This window comes from Danio rerio, chromosome 1 (assembly GCF_052040795.2).
Source record: "Danio rerio strain M-AB ecotype USA chromosome 1, GRCz13ab, whole genome shotgun sequence".
Taxonomy (NCBI): domain Eukaryota; kingdom Metazoa; phylum Chordata; class Actinopteri; order Cypriniformes; family Danionidae; genus Danio; species Danio rerio.
In genome coordinates, this window is record NC_141021.1 from 45,478,623 (window position 1) to 45,493,784 (window position 15,162).

General features: G+C 33.9%; 1 protein-coding gene across 6 annotated transcripts in view; it reads left to right on the forward strand.

The window, feature by feature from the left end:
* Window positions 1-15,162, forward strand: part of ctnna2 (catenin (cadherin-associated protein), alpha 2) — a 782,625-nt gene that overhangs the window by 722,105 nt on the left and 45,358 nt on the right. For all 6 annotated transcript variants that reach the window (XR_015475854.1, XM_087236212.1, NM_001159372.1 and 3 more), the window contains 3 exon segments: window positions 3,481-3,573; window positions 5,662-5,818; window positions 14,715-14,915. Coding sequence is in view for 5 of the 6 variants with exons in the window: in XM_087236212.1 (XP_087092338.1) it covers window positions 3,481-3,573; window positions 5,662-5,818; window positions 14,715-14,915 (451 nt within the window). In the remaining variant the exon portion in view is untranslated.

Below are 15,162 nucleotides of genomic sequence, written 5' to 3' on the forward strand. Positions count from 1 at the left end.
TTCTTCCATCTATCCTTTCTTTCTTTTTTTTCTTTCTTTCCTTTTTCTTTTTCCTTCCTTCCCTTTTTTCTTTATTTCTTTTTCTTCCCTAACATTTTCATTCTTTCTTTTCCTTATTTCCCTCCATCCTCCCTTTTCCTCACTTATTTTTTCCTTCCTACCTTCCTTCTTTCTTTCTTTCTTTCTTTCTTTCTTTCTTTCTTTACTCACTCCCTTCCCTTCACTCCTTTTTATTTCTTTTTTTCCTTCCTTAATTTTTCATTCTCTTTTAGTTCCTTCCTTCCTTCCTTCCTTCCTTCCATCTATCCTTTCTTTCTTTCTTTCTTTCTTTCTTTCTTTCTTTCTTTCTTTCTTTTTCCTTCCTTCCTTCTCTTTTTCTTTATTTCTTTTTATTCTCTAACATTTTCACTCTTTCTTTTCCTTATTTCCCTCTATCCTCCCTTTTCCTCACTTATTCTTTCTTTCTTTCTTTCTTTCTTTCTTCCTTCCTTCCTTCTTCTCTCCCTACCTACCTCCCTTTCTTTCTTTATTTCTTTCTTTAACTTCCTTCCTCCCTCCTTTCCCCTCCCTCCTTTTTCTTTTTTTTTTTCCTGTTTTAAAATTTCATTCTTTCTTTTCTCAGGTTAATATTTGGAATAACTTTTTTTTAACTAAAAAAAAAAAAAAACTTTCTTTTGTTTTATCTTCAATCAACTTCAATTTGCAAACGTTAATAAGTTTAATTAACTTTATGTTGTCCTAACACAAACTGAATAGAATGATCTAGTGAAATGTTTTGAATCAATCCTACACCATTTTCTGAAAGATTCAAAATGCATCAATGAATATCATCACCACCACCCCACTCCCCATCGGGTATGTGCATCATCACTTGTGATCCTCAAGCGTTTTACTCTTAATACACACACACACATGCTAGTGCAAACTTAGGCACAAAACCGATCCATCAAAGTATTCAGAGCTGTCAGGGGTAAACAGGAGAAAAAAGGCCGTAAGCAAGAATCTTCTAACACAGATTTGATTTACCCTGATTTACCTTAAAAAAAAAGAAGAAGAAGAAAAAGAGGAGCCTGCTGATATGGCTTCAGTGGTATTGCATTTGCCAGCAGGCATATGTCACTTTAGCGCCGTCAAAATCCTCACTCGCGGCTGCTGTGTAATCTGATTTACCAGCAGAGGACGAGATGCTTGGAACACCAATTCTGGATTGTTATCAAAACAGGACTGACACGCCTATTAGCGCCTTTCATCCGGGTCTGACGAGTCACCAAATTATAAACTTTCTGAGCAATATTCCGCTGTTTTCTGTCAGATCCGACATTTTGGCAGGAGGGGAGGAAGAAGGGAGCCAGGTTTTTAGCATCCAATCTGGCCGCCGCTCCTTGTGCAGATGCTTTCCTGATGATGGAAGCGAACAAGCACAAGCGAGAGAGGGAGAGACCTTTTCTTGTCGCACACATGTATTCACGTGTAGGCACCGAACCGGTGTTGCCAGATGCACTGCATGATGGGTAACCTGAGGGCTGCAGGCAAGCAAAAATTAGACAAGGAAGTATTGCGCATAGAGGAGCCATCTGCTAGTTTAATTACTAACTAACTTTCTTTCTTTCTTTTCTTTCATTCTTTTCTTTCTTTCTTTCTTTCTTTCCTTCTTTCTTTCTTTCACTCCCTTCCTCCTTTCCTTACATCCCCCTTCCTTTTCTTTTTTTCCTTCCTTCTTTCTTTGTTTTTCTTACTTATTTTTCCTTTTTTTTCCTTCACTCTTACCTTCCATACTTTCTTTTCTTTCTTTATTCCTTCCTTCATTCTTTTCTTCCTCCTTCCCTTCCTTCCCCTCCCTTCTTTTTCTTTTTTTCCTTCTTTAACTTTTCCTTCTTTCTTTTCCTTTCTTCCTTCTTTCCTTCCATCCTTCTTTTTCTTTGTTTTGTTTTCCTTGCATCCTCCTCCACTTCCTTGCCTTCTTTTTCTTTATTTTCCTTCCTTCATTCCCTCTTTCATTCCCTCTTTCTTTCTTACTTTCTTTTCAATCCTTTCATTATCTTTCTCTCATTTACTTCATTCATTTTTCATTCTTTCTTTTCGTTCCCTTCTTTTTCCTTCTATCCTTCATTGTTCTTGTTTCTTTTTCTATCTTTTACTTCCTTTCCTTCTTCATTCTTTTTTTTCCACTTTCTTTCATTATTTTACTTCCTTACTTTTTTCTTACTTCCTTCATTTCTCCTTCTCCTCCCTCCTTTTTCTTTTTTTTCTTTTCCTTTTTTTCATTTGTTCTTTCCTTCCTTTTTTCCTTCTTTCCTCCCTTGCTTTCTTTTCCTTCCTTTCCAATTTCCTTCCTTTCTTCCGTCCTTCATTCCTTCCTTCCTTCCTTTTTTCCTTTCTTCTTTGTTTCTTTAATCCAACTGCCCCAATGAATCACATGTGAACGTGAAATTCATTAATGACCCCCGGTTTGTGCTTTGTGGTGGGATTTTTTTCTAGTCTGTTCTTTTTCTCCTTTTCTTTCTCTTATTTAATTTTTCATTCTTTCTTTTCCTTTCTTCTTTTTCCTTCCATCCTTACATTTCCTTGTTTTGTTTTTCTTTCTTTCTTTCTTTCTTTCTTTCTTTCTTTCTTTCTTTCTTTCTTTATTCCTTGCTTTCTTTTCCTTCCTTTCCAACTTCCTTCCTTCCTTCCGTCCTTCCTTTCTTCATTCCTTCCCTCCTTCCTTCCTTCCTTCCTTCCTTCCTTCTCCCTTTAATCCTGGTAAACTGCCCTAATGATTTACATGTGAACTTGAAGTTCATTAATGAGCTCTGTTTTTTTCCACCAATGTGCTTTGTGCTGGCAGTTTTGGATTTAAAATTTGACATTAGTTCATATGAGTGAATAACCGAGTAATGGCAACCTCCAATTAGGACCCCTCTCTGTGTCCGCTGACATTTTTGGGGTAATTGTGTTTTCGCAATGGGAGCTTATATAGCTCGAGTGAACACACCGCTATCCTTCGTCCAGGAGACCGGCCGCTAAAAATTCAAATTACACTGTGTGTGATGTCAATTATTCAAATAGATGCTATTTTTAAAAATAGTAAAAGAGAGACCAAGGCGGGATGATTTTGGGCCGGGGGAGCGCAGGGGACGAGGGACCCACAAATCATGTTCTTCACGCTGGGAAATAACAAATACCAATCTAACACTTGAATGAGCTCTAACTCTCTGTACATATTTTGCCCTGACATTGCCTTCTCAAGCCAAGCATTAAATCCTTATCCAATGCACACAGCACTGATAGCTTCAAACATGAACAGGGAAAAAGGACCACACGTTTGTGTATGTGCGCACTCTGCTTGAGAGCTTTATGTGCTTCCGTCCGAATGTTAGTCTAACCTGCTTGATTTACAGAAAAGCGGGCAACCGGAACCCCAAGGTCACTTTACACTTAAATCTAGACATACAAAATAACCCGATTGCTCACCAACATCATTCTTTCTGTGTTTTTCAGGTGGCCAACCTCGCCTGTTCCATCTCCAACAATGAGGAGGGGGTGAAGTTAGTGCGCATGGCTGCTACACAGATCGATAGCCTGTGTCCTCAGGTAAAAAGGCCAGAACCTTCTGCTATCCATCCAGTTTTCTACAACCTTTTGCAGCAGTTTTATGTGCTGTTGACAAATACCAATTTGTCACTTAGTTACTATAATGTACCTTATTTGCGAACACTCTATTTACTCCATATAGCACCATTTGTCTGCCACAACTAACATTATGGCTTAATCAGCCACCCAAAGCACAGAGATTCCTTAAGAAGAGATGTTTGTGTACATTTGTTTTATTGACGGTGACGGTAGTTATTCTTCAAATGATGGAGAAGAGCATAGCCGGGTACATATTCAGATCTGTCACATGTATTAAATATGACTCGCATTACATTTTTTTAGCGATTCGGAGTCTACATGAAATTGCTTTTGCAACCCGCTGGAAAAAAATGGAAGGAATCAGTCAGAGGTAAAATCCACTGGGGACAGGAAAAAAAAAATCTTGGGTTATGTTATATCATATGATAATTCATAATGTAGCCGTACTAGTTTTATATCAAGAGAAGGGGAAATGTGTGAGCACTAACTTGTGTTATTTTAATAATCAGTTTTAAAATAAAATCTGTCTTGTTTAAATAAAAAGGGATCACTCATCCTTTAAATATATACATATATCCTCTTTTTACTTCATACTTCACACTTTTTTACCATATTTTGTTCCATTAAGTCGGGTCTGAATTGAGTCCTTTTAGCATACACTGAAAAATCTTGGTTGCTTTAATTTTTAAGCTGAATCAATTAAACCTTATGAGTCCATTGAACTTATATTCTGTTAAACTGACTTAAAACAGCTTGCATAACTTATAAACTTAAGTTTGAGCATGGTTAACTTAGTTTAATAGGTTACAATGAAACAAAAACCTATGCTGTTATACCTAGTTGATTATATCATTTTTTACGGTGTAGCTTATATTAGCATAAATCATTGAATCGGATTAGACTGTTAGCATCTCTCTCAAAAATGACCAATGAGGTAAGCACTACGTAATGTCATTGTTCCTGCTACAGCCAGTATTTCTAGTCGTATCAGCAACTTTTCATCTTCTATTGGTAAAGAATCTGCTTTAAATTGGAAAATTATTGACACTCTTTGGTCATTTTTTGAGTGAGGTGCTAATGGTCTAATGAGATTAAGTGATCTGTGCTAAGCTATGTGCTCCTGCTAGACCCGGAGATCAGCTGAATGAAAAAAAAAATAATAATAATAAACTTTTTTGACTTTTTCGCTTCTGTTGAAGGCAAACAAAGATATTCTGATGAATTTTGGAGACTTGTAACCATTGACATCCACAGTAGAAAAAATAAAATGAAATAAATAAATAAATACCATGGAGGTCAGTGCTTGCTGCTTTTCAACATTCTTCAAAATGTCTTATTTTATTCAATTCAATTCAATTCAGCTTTATTTGTATAGCGCTTTTACAATGTAGATTGTGTCAAAGCAGCTTCACATAAATGGTCATAGTAACTGGAACAGTGTAGTTCAGTTTTTAGTGTTTAAGTTCAGTTCAGTTCAGTTTAGCTCAGTTCAGTGTGATTTAATCATTACTGAGAGTTCAAACACTGAAGAGCAGATTCATTTATTAAATAAAATTCATTTTATTTATGATGATTTTTGTGTTCAAATAAAAAAAAAATCATACAGGCTTGTAACAAGTGGGGGAGAGTAAATTATGACACATTTCATTTTTGGATGAACTGCTTTCATATCATGATATGATAATATGACATTTTCATATCATGAATGTTATATATTAATATATATATAAATGACATTTCAACAACTATAAGGGATATAAATTATGTGTACTATTGATATGAAACATGCTTACAGTTTAAGTTTAGGTTCATTAATTCATTAATTCATTCATTTTCTTTTTGGCATAGTCCCTTTATTAATCAGGGGTTGCCACAGCGGAATGAACGGCCTATTAAAAAATAAATAATCATAAATTATTTATTCTTTATTTAATATATAATAATAATTTATAAATAAATAAATATTAAAAACATGTATTTATCAGCACTTTGACTCTTTAGTTACTTTAGAATATTTACCTTCACAATGGTATATTGTTTTTCATACAGGTAATCAATGCAGCCCTGACCTTGGCAGCTCGTCCTCAAAGCAAGGTTGCTCAGGATAACATGGATGTCTTTAAAGACCAGTGGGAGAAGCAAGTGCGCATCCTGACTGAGGCAGTCGATGACATCACTTCCGTTGATGACTTCCTGTCTGTCTCAGGTAAAACAAAAACTGATTTATTTCCAGTTTATTAGCTCATTAAATTAAATTAAATCAAAGTTAAGGTTCAAATAAAATAAAAAAAATATTAAATACAAAATATAATTACATTAAATTAAATTTGGATTTGTAGTAATGCGCAAACTATTGATGTCATTTCTTCTTTTTCTTCTAAAAAACAAAACAAAACACATTGTCTTTCAAAACATTAAATTATAATTGGACAAAATAACATTAAATGTATGACATTTACAAAAAAAAAAAATTTAGGCAACAATACCAGTGTTTGATGAAAACATTTATTTTTAACAATTGTTTTAATAAAAAAAAAAAATACATTTCCAATATCTTTATTTTGAATTTGGAACAAACGTAACAAACTATTAACATTTTAATCAAACACATATCGAGTAAAATTCATAGAAACTGGTCATTCTTAAGTGTTCTCTATTATTATTTTTTTTTTTTGAATTTCTCAACATTTTTCATAATAGTAAGTGTGTGTGCTTGAGCTGCAGTATTTGTGGTCTGTTTGAAACCACAATTGAGTGCTTCCTGCTTGATGGTGATCATTAAATCATTCTGCGTACATACATTTACAACATTTTGAGAGCTTTTTAAGATGCTTTTTTCCTTTTTTTTTAATGTAAGTATCCATCATTCTCCTCTCAATGTCTAAACCCTCCACTCTAAGCTTGGCACTAGAAATGCAATGTCTTTATTTTTTCCTCTATATAACAGACACTAAAACATAGCCTTAATCATTAAGTTCCTATTATCTTAAATGGGAATGCAAATCCTTACGTTGAATAGCACTGTAAAGGGCTACACAATTCAACATAAATATAAGTAATTATGACCCTTTGTGTGTTTGTAGCCTTGCTTTTTGAAATACTGTTCATGCACATGGTGTTATTATTTTGTCCAAGGCTGATGAAAAAGATTATTGTATTTACTTTGGCATTTATTATGTCGCTATTTTACTGTATCAGTGTACATTCAGTTAAGAAAAGGGAACAAAAGCTGTAACAGGGTGGTTCATTTTTCAAAAAAGTACACCATTTTACCTTATTTAAGCCAATAGGGTGCATATTAGTGCCTGAAGGTACACATTAGTAGATAAAGTGTACCTTAATGATACATTTTACCACCCTTTGAAAGGATACAGCCACAGTATTTAGACTCAAATCATTAGCATATTTAGGCTAATATTAAGGCTAAATTATAGTTATGAAAAAATTAAATTAAATTAAATTAAATTAAATCAAATTAGGAGACTGATTGGAAACGCTAAATTTGTCAGGATTTGTATATGTTTGGGTATAATGTTAAAAGAAAAAAAGTATTGCATTTAAATTGTTTTTATTTAATGACTTAAGGAGCAAAATGAGTTTTTTGAATAATAAAATAAAATGAAACTAAAACAACCCCGAGGGGGAAATTATACCAAAAAGTCATGGTCTGGTAGGGAAGTGCAGGGCTGGACATGACAGGAGAAGGTGATAAACGGCATATGACAAACTGGCACAGGAGATCAGACAAAAGAAAGCTATAAACAAGCAAATTGACAAACAAACAGGTGAACATTATAAACTAATAATTGAATAACAAGGAGAGTGGAAGTAGACAATAGACAGGAGAGCACTTGACACAATAGTGAGAAGGAACACTGTGCCATGAACAAACAACACACATCAGGAGTCCGTTCTTCATACGTGGATTACTCAATAAGCTGGATTTATTTATTGAAGATTTTAAACAATCCAGGATCGTTTCGTTCTTCAAAACTCATGCGAGAGTTGTTGTCATAGCAACAGGTCAGGTAGCTCAAGTCTGCTTGGGAGCAGGCTCATTTTATATAAACAGGAATAGATCGGCTCATTTCAAGCAAAAGTAGTACTGAAAGTATGTACCGAATTCTGATATCTTCGTCCAATAGTAACCTATAGATTAAATACACTTGGGAAAAAAAAGTTTAAAAAGGCTTAAATATATACACATTTATAATTCATAATAATGAATAATATTTGATATTAAATAATTAATAATATTTGTGTTTATAAACATAGAAGGTTAAAAATATATATAAATAAAACATAGTAAATAAAAGTACAAAACTGGGTGGTTCTCCACAAAGGGATCAAAGAGAAAATTTATTAATATGGACTTTTTAGATACAAATGCATACTATTTAAACTACTGATCCAGCTTTAGTACAATCTCTGTAAGATAATAGACATGCACAGTTTTATACAGTTTTTTTGTTTGTTTGTTTGTTTGTTTGTTTGTTTGTTTGTTTGTTTGTTTGTTTGTTTGTTTTATAAAGGATTAATAATTTATGCAGTCAACATACATGTTTTGACAGCTAATATGCCGGAGATTTGATGCTTTGCAAAAGTTGAAGATGCCTTTACCGATTTCAAAATGCTTTTTTGATGCAAAATTCATTTAAATCTCATACGCCAATTAAGAAACTTGGGTACTACAGTAAAGAAAATCTGATCTAAAATGTAAAACTAAATAAATTAATAAATCCTCTTGACACATGAAAGTGTAAAGCCTGTAGCCTACATTAAATGTGGAAAGTTATTGCCATTCATATTTAACAAAACGTTTACTACGAATTTTATATCATTTTGCTCACATGGACAATTGAATATTAATCAGATGATGTCATTACGCTGCTGTGCCGTCAGCCAATCGTTGCATAGCTGATCATGACTTCGAGGATCGATAGATCGGTCCTTCACAACACAAACAGCAATCTCAGATCAGTTCATCCTGACAATTTAGTCTGATTCGCTACTTGTTTGAAGAACCAAATTAGCCAGAGATCAGTTATCAAGATTAAAAGATCGAGGATCTGTATAATAATCTTAGATCATTTAAACGAGGTACGAAGAACGGACCACACCAATGTCTGGACGCAACCAAAACAAAAACCAAAGTGGCAGAATCCTAACACCCTCTATCCTTTTTTTTTTTTTTTCAGAATATTGAAACATATATTTTCATTTTAGTGTAATTAGAAATCAGGATTATGGCACAAATTTTTTAAAATTTATTTATATTTTTGCACAACAATATAGAGTTCATATAGAGTTAAAGTCAGAATTATTAGCCCACCTGTTTATTTTTTCCCCATTTCTGTTTAACGGAGATATTTTTTCAACACATTTCTAAATATAATAGTTTTAATAACTCATTTCTAATAACTGATTTATTTGATCTTTGCCATGATGACAGTAAATAATATTTTACTAGATATTTTTCAAGACAATTCTATACAGCTTAAAGTAATATTTAAAGGCTTAACCAGGTTAATTAGGTTAACTAGGCAGTAATTAGTAATTAGGCAAGTTATTGTATGACAATGCTTTGTTCAGTAGACTAACGGAAAAAAAAAAAAAAAAAAATATATATATATATATATATATATATATATATACACACACACACACCTTAAAGGGGTTAATAAATTTGACCATAAATGAATTTTTTTTTTAAATATTAAAAACAGCTTTTATTCTAGCCGAAATAAAACAAATAAGACTTTCTCTAGAAGAAAAAATATTATCAGACATACTGTGAAAATTTCCTTGCTCTGTTAAACATCATTTTGAAAATATTAAAAAAAGAAAAAAAATTATTAAAATTGGTCTAAATATTCTGACTTCAACTGAATATGATTTTCATTTGTTTTATATTGTTATCAACCATGGCACACACAATAAACCAGTCAATGTTCAGGAATACTGTTATTACCATTGTTGATATCCTAAAACACAATAAAGTTTAGGTCAGATAAATGTCATTTTACTCAAACACATAACTATCCAGAGAAACCGAGAATTTCTAAGAACTCGTTTATCTTACTTAAAACTCTTGACCAGGTGCAGAATGTACTGTATATGTCATAAATACTTTCTCTGGAATGTAATTTCAGCCATTATTGCTGATGAATAAGGTAATCACGTTTTACTTAAATATTTCTTTGTGCAATTAGTCTAAATTGATTTTTAAAATATTTTTTTTAATAGAACAGTTTTTTCTTTTGCCAAAAAAGGCACACTAAGTTCTCAATCTCAATCTCACCTCCTACCTCTTTATTTCTTGCTGCATATAGAGTAATCAGAACTCTCAGAATTCTGAACACACACACTGTAAAAACTGCTGGGTTCCACACAATTCCTACATGTTGTACCAACACAAATCGATTAGATTAACTGTTTTTTGTTTTGTTTTGTTTTTTGCAGTTTTTTTTTTTTTTTTTTTTGCAAATTTAAGTATATTGAACATAAAACAATTTAAGTTGTTCCAAAAAAAGAAGAATTCTATTGTTATTTCAAATAATTAGCTTGAACAAGCATCCAATGTCATTTTTGAGTGCTCAAACAATTATTCAAATCAAATTACTTTTATTGTCAAATCATCTGCAGCATGTGTGCTATGATGAGTGAAAAGCTTAGTTTAAATCTACTATAGGTTTTCATTTATTATAGTTAGATTTAATATGGCATACACATACTGTAATATAGCTTTGTGATTACAAAGCAGGGATCAGAATAAGTCAACACTAAATGCAAAGCAAATAAACGAATGAATTAGTGGCCTATTGTGGGCCAGGTCTTTTATATATCTGACAGGTCCGTGTGGACTGCAAATGAAATGAAACAGGAGGTAATATTGGTATGCAGCCCATTGTTTGTTGTCCAGAAACTGGTGCAAGCGGAGCATTCCAGTTTAGAAAAAAAATTCTCCTGCAAACCTGTAAATAAAACATGTCAGGAATCAACAATAAGGATTTGTTGTTGTTGTTGGTGTTTTTATTATTATTTCGGAAATCCTCCATCGGTTAGGCTCCTGTTGGAGATTAATACCTGACCTGCCAAGATTTTTACTCTACACAAAGGAAATATGAATTATTAGCAACCTATTTTTGTATGTTTAAGAGATAATATATTTAAATAGCTGACACATGGACATGTTTTACTGTGTGTTTTTTTTCTGGTTATGGTTTGTTTGAATGAATTAGTAATGTGAGAATTACATTTGCCTTAATGAGCTTAGGGCCATATACTATTTTTCACATGTTTGAAAAGAGTCAAGCTTTTAGGGATTAAAGTACAATGTCTGCAATGCATTGTACTGTTGATTTACTATATAGTGATTGTTTAGCTAACAAAATGTCTTTCTGGAGAAAAGAAGAAACAAAAACTTCCATAAAACAATACTGAAAAAAAGGCTAAAAAACTATTTTTCTACTACCCCTACTACTACTATTACACCATTTTACTTTATTTAAGCCAACAGGGTATGTATTAGTGCCTGAAGGTACACATTAGTAAATAACATGTACATTGATGATATATTTTAACACCCTTTGAAATATAAATATATATATATATATGTACAGTGCATCCAAAAAGTATTCATACATTCATCCATTTTTTCCACATTTTTTTACAGCCTTATTTCTAAATGGATTAAATTAATTTCCTCAAATTCCACACACAATAGCCTATATTGACAATGTGTAAAAAGATTTTTTGAAATTGTTGCAAATTTATTAAAAAAAAAAAAAAAGCTAAAAATGACATATACATAGATACAGCCTTTGCCGTGAAGCTCTAAATTGAGCTCAGGTACATTCTGTGTCCACTGAATATTCTTCAGATGTTTCAGCAGCTTAATTGGAGTTCACCTGTGGTAAATTCAGTTGATTGGACATGATTTGAAAATACATACACCTGTCTATATAAGGTCCCAGGGTTAATAGTGCATGTCAAAGCACAAACCAAGCATAAAGACAAAGGAATTGTCTTTAGACCTTTGAGACAAGATGGTGTTGAGGCACAAGGCTGGGTAAGGTTACACAAATTTTTTTGCTGTTCTGAAAGTTTCAATGAGCACAGTGGCCTGCCTCATTCGTAAGTTGAAGATGTTTGGAACCACCAGGACTCTTCCTAGAGCTGGCCGGCCATCTAAGCTGAGTGATCAGGGGAGAAGGACCTTCGCCAGGGAGGTGATCAATAACCCAATGGTCACTCTGTCTGAGCTCCAGCATTCTTCAGTGAAGAGAGGCAGCAATCCACCAATCAGGCCTGTATAAAAGAGTGGCTAGACGGAAGCCTGGAATTTGTCGAAAGGCATCTTAAGGACTCTCAGACCATAAGAAACCAAGTTCTCTGGTCTGATGAGACTAAAACTGAACTCTTTGGAGTGAATGCCAGTCGTTACGTTTGGAGAATACCAGGTACTGCTCATCACCAGGCTAATACCATCCCTACAGTGAAGCATGGTGGTGGCAGCATCATGCTGTGGGGATGTTTTTCAGCAGCAGGAACCGGAGAACTAGTCATGATAGAGGGAGTGATGAATGCAGCAATCTACAGAGACATCCTGAATGAAAACCTGCTTCAGAGTGCTCTTGACCTCAGACTGGGTCGACGCTTCATCTTCCAGCAGGACACTGACCCAAAGCACACCGCCAAAATATCAACGAAGTGGCTTCACAACAACTCAGTGAATGTCTTTAAGTGGCCCAGCCAGAGCCCAGACCTAAATCCTATTGAACATCTCTGGAGAGATCTGAAAATGGCTGTACACCATCGCTTCCCATCCAACCTGATAGAGCAACTGGTACTGCAATAAGGAATGGGCAAAACTTCCCAAAGATATGTGTGCCAAGCTTGTGGCATCATATTCAAAAAGACTTGAGGCTGTAATTGCTGCTAAAGGTGCATCAACAAAGTATTGAGCAAACGCTGTGAATACTTTTGTACATGTGATTTTTCAAGGTTTTTATTTGTAATAAATTTGCAACAATTTCAAAAAAAATATTTTTCACATTGTCATTATGGGGTAATGTATGTAAAATGTCTAGCAAAGAAATTTATTTAATCCATTTTGGAATAAGGCTGTAACATTAAAAAATGTGGAAGGAGTCTTCAAAAAAAAAATAAAATAAAAACGTGAAAGGTGTTTACGTGAATTTCTGTAAACACAGCAATGACGTCGCATTCGCCATGTGCTTTCAAGCGAACTAGCTGACACGTTGAGTATAAACCAAGTTTAACACACTATCTGTGATCTGTTTCTTTCAAAGTGAAGATGTAAACAGAATGTTTTGCCAAGGCACGGGGGGTCATCAATACTTAAAGACTGAAAAGAAAATTCCTAAAATATTAAGGCTGAAAATATTTCTAGTGCAGAGGGCAGACGTGTTTTACCATGGTATTTGAAAAGGCCACTGTATTTATGGAACCGGTTGATCTTTGTTCTTTTGATCTCCGGTTTTACTCGTTTTTCCATTTGGTTTAGTCCGGCCTGATTTCAGTAACGTCATGCTTTTTTTTTTTAAATGCCTCTAAGTCAGTCTATTTCTTGTTCTTCAGTTGCTTAATCCAGATCTATATATCAACTTATAGATCAGTTCAGGCAGTGCTTTGAACATCCGACTAGCCAGTGTTTTTCTTTTCTTTAATCTGTTGGAATAAGTGTGTTTCCCCCTATCTTTTTATTTGGTTTAGCCAGGTCTCATTTTAGCTTTTTTTTTTTTTTTTTTTTTTTTTTGCTCAATTGTAAAAACCTTGATTTCTAAATATATAATTTCTAAATATGTATTGTTTTATCCATATGTAAAATCAGCTTATAGATCAGTGCACTTTGACCTGTTGCCAGAAAGAAATGAAAGAAAAACAAAGCATTTTAAAGCAAGTTACTTAAAGAAGGCTCTTATCAGAATAGGAGACAAATAACACCCTCATTAAGAAAGCAGAGTTTAATGAGGGCCACACACACAGAGATGTGTTTTGAAAGCCTCTGTGATGTTTCTTTCATGCAGGTTTAGGAGAATGATGGCATTAGAAAACATCTTGTGTTCATGGCTGATTCAGGACCACAAAGACAACAAAATATTCTTTCTTTCTTTCTTTCTTTCTTTCTTTCTTTCTTTCTTTCTTTCTTTCTTTCATTCATTTTTTTCCTTTCCTCCTTTTTCTTTTATTTTCCTTCATTTCTTTTTCTTTCATTATTTCTTTTTTTCCTTTTCATATTCTTACTTCATTTTTCTTATCCTCTTTCCTTCTTTCCTTGCCATTTCTTTTTCTTCTTCTTCTTTCTTTATTCATTCTTTCTATTCCTTCCTTTCTTTTTTCGTTTCCTTTCTTCTTTCAATCCTCCCTCCCTCCCTCCCTCCCTCCCTCCCTCCCTTTCTTTCTTTCTTTCTTTCTTTCTTTCTTTCAATCTTTCTTCATTCCTCCCTCTCTCCCTCCTTCTTTTCTTCCTTTTTTCTTTCTTTTTCTCATTTTTTTTGTTTTCTTTTCCTTCCTTCCTTCCTTTATTTTTCTTTTGTTTCCTTCCTTCCTTCCTTTTTTGTTTTTCTTTCCCATCACTTCTTTTTCTTTTATTTTCCTTCATTTCTTCTTTTTTAGTATTTTTCTTTTCCTTTCTATTGTCATGCTTTATTTTTCTTATCTCCTTTTCCTTCTTTCCTTGCCATGTCCTTATTTCTTTTCTTTCTATTTTTTCATTTTTCTTTTCCTTCATTCCTTTGTTTTTATTTTTTCTTTTCCTTTTTTCCTTCCTTCCTTCCTTCCTTCCTTCCTTCCTTACTTCTTTCATTATCTTCCTTCCCTACCTTCCTTTTTTTCTTTTCCTTTCCTCATTTTTTTCTTTTTTTTTTACTGTTGTTTAGATTTTTCTTCTAATTTCAATAATAGTTTGTTATTTAATAATTTGTTTTATGCCGTTCATTCATTTATTCATTCATTCATTTTTGAAATAAAATGTATCTCTAATATTTCCAAACAAAATTAAACCTTTAAAAGATGCACTGGAGAAAAAAAAAACGCTCACTCAAACTAAACACCCTTTTTCCTCAATGTCTCCACAGAAAACCACATTCTGGAGGATGTGAACAAGTGTGTGATCGCCCTGCAGGAGGGGGACGTGGACACTCTGGACAGGACAGCAGGGGCAATCCGGGGCCGAGCTGCTCGTGTGGTACACATTATTAATGCTGAGATGGAGAACTACGAGCCTGGCATTTACACAGAGCGCGTTCTGGAGTCCATCAAGCTGCTCTCTGAAACTGGTGAGAACTAAGAATGCACATGCAGACACACACACCTGGGCCCCCATATCATCTTATACTCACAAAAGCAGAAACGTATGGTAGAGAAAGGGGACAGATGGACAGAGGAGACCAGGAGGAAGCACTTGGAAGAAGGAAGTTAGAGGCGAGAAGGGTAGACAGACGAGAAAAGATGGCAGGGCCGGAGATGCCACCTGTTCCCTCCTCTGGCACTCATCCTTCGCTCATTCATTTTTCATCTGTTTTC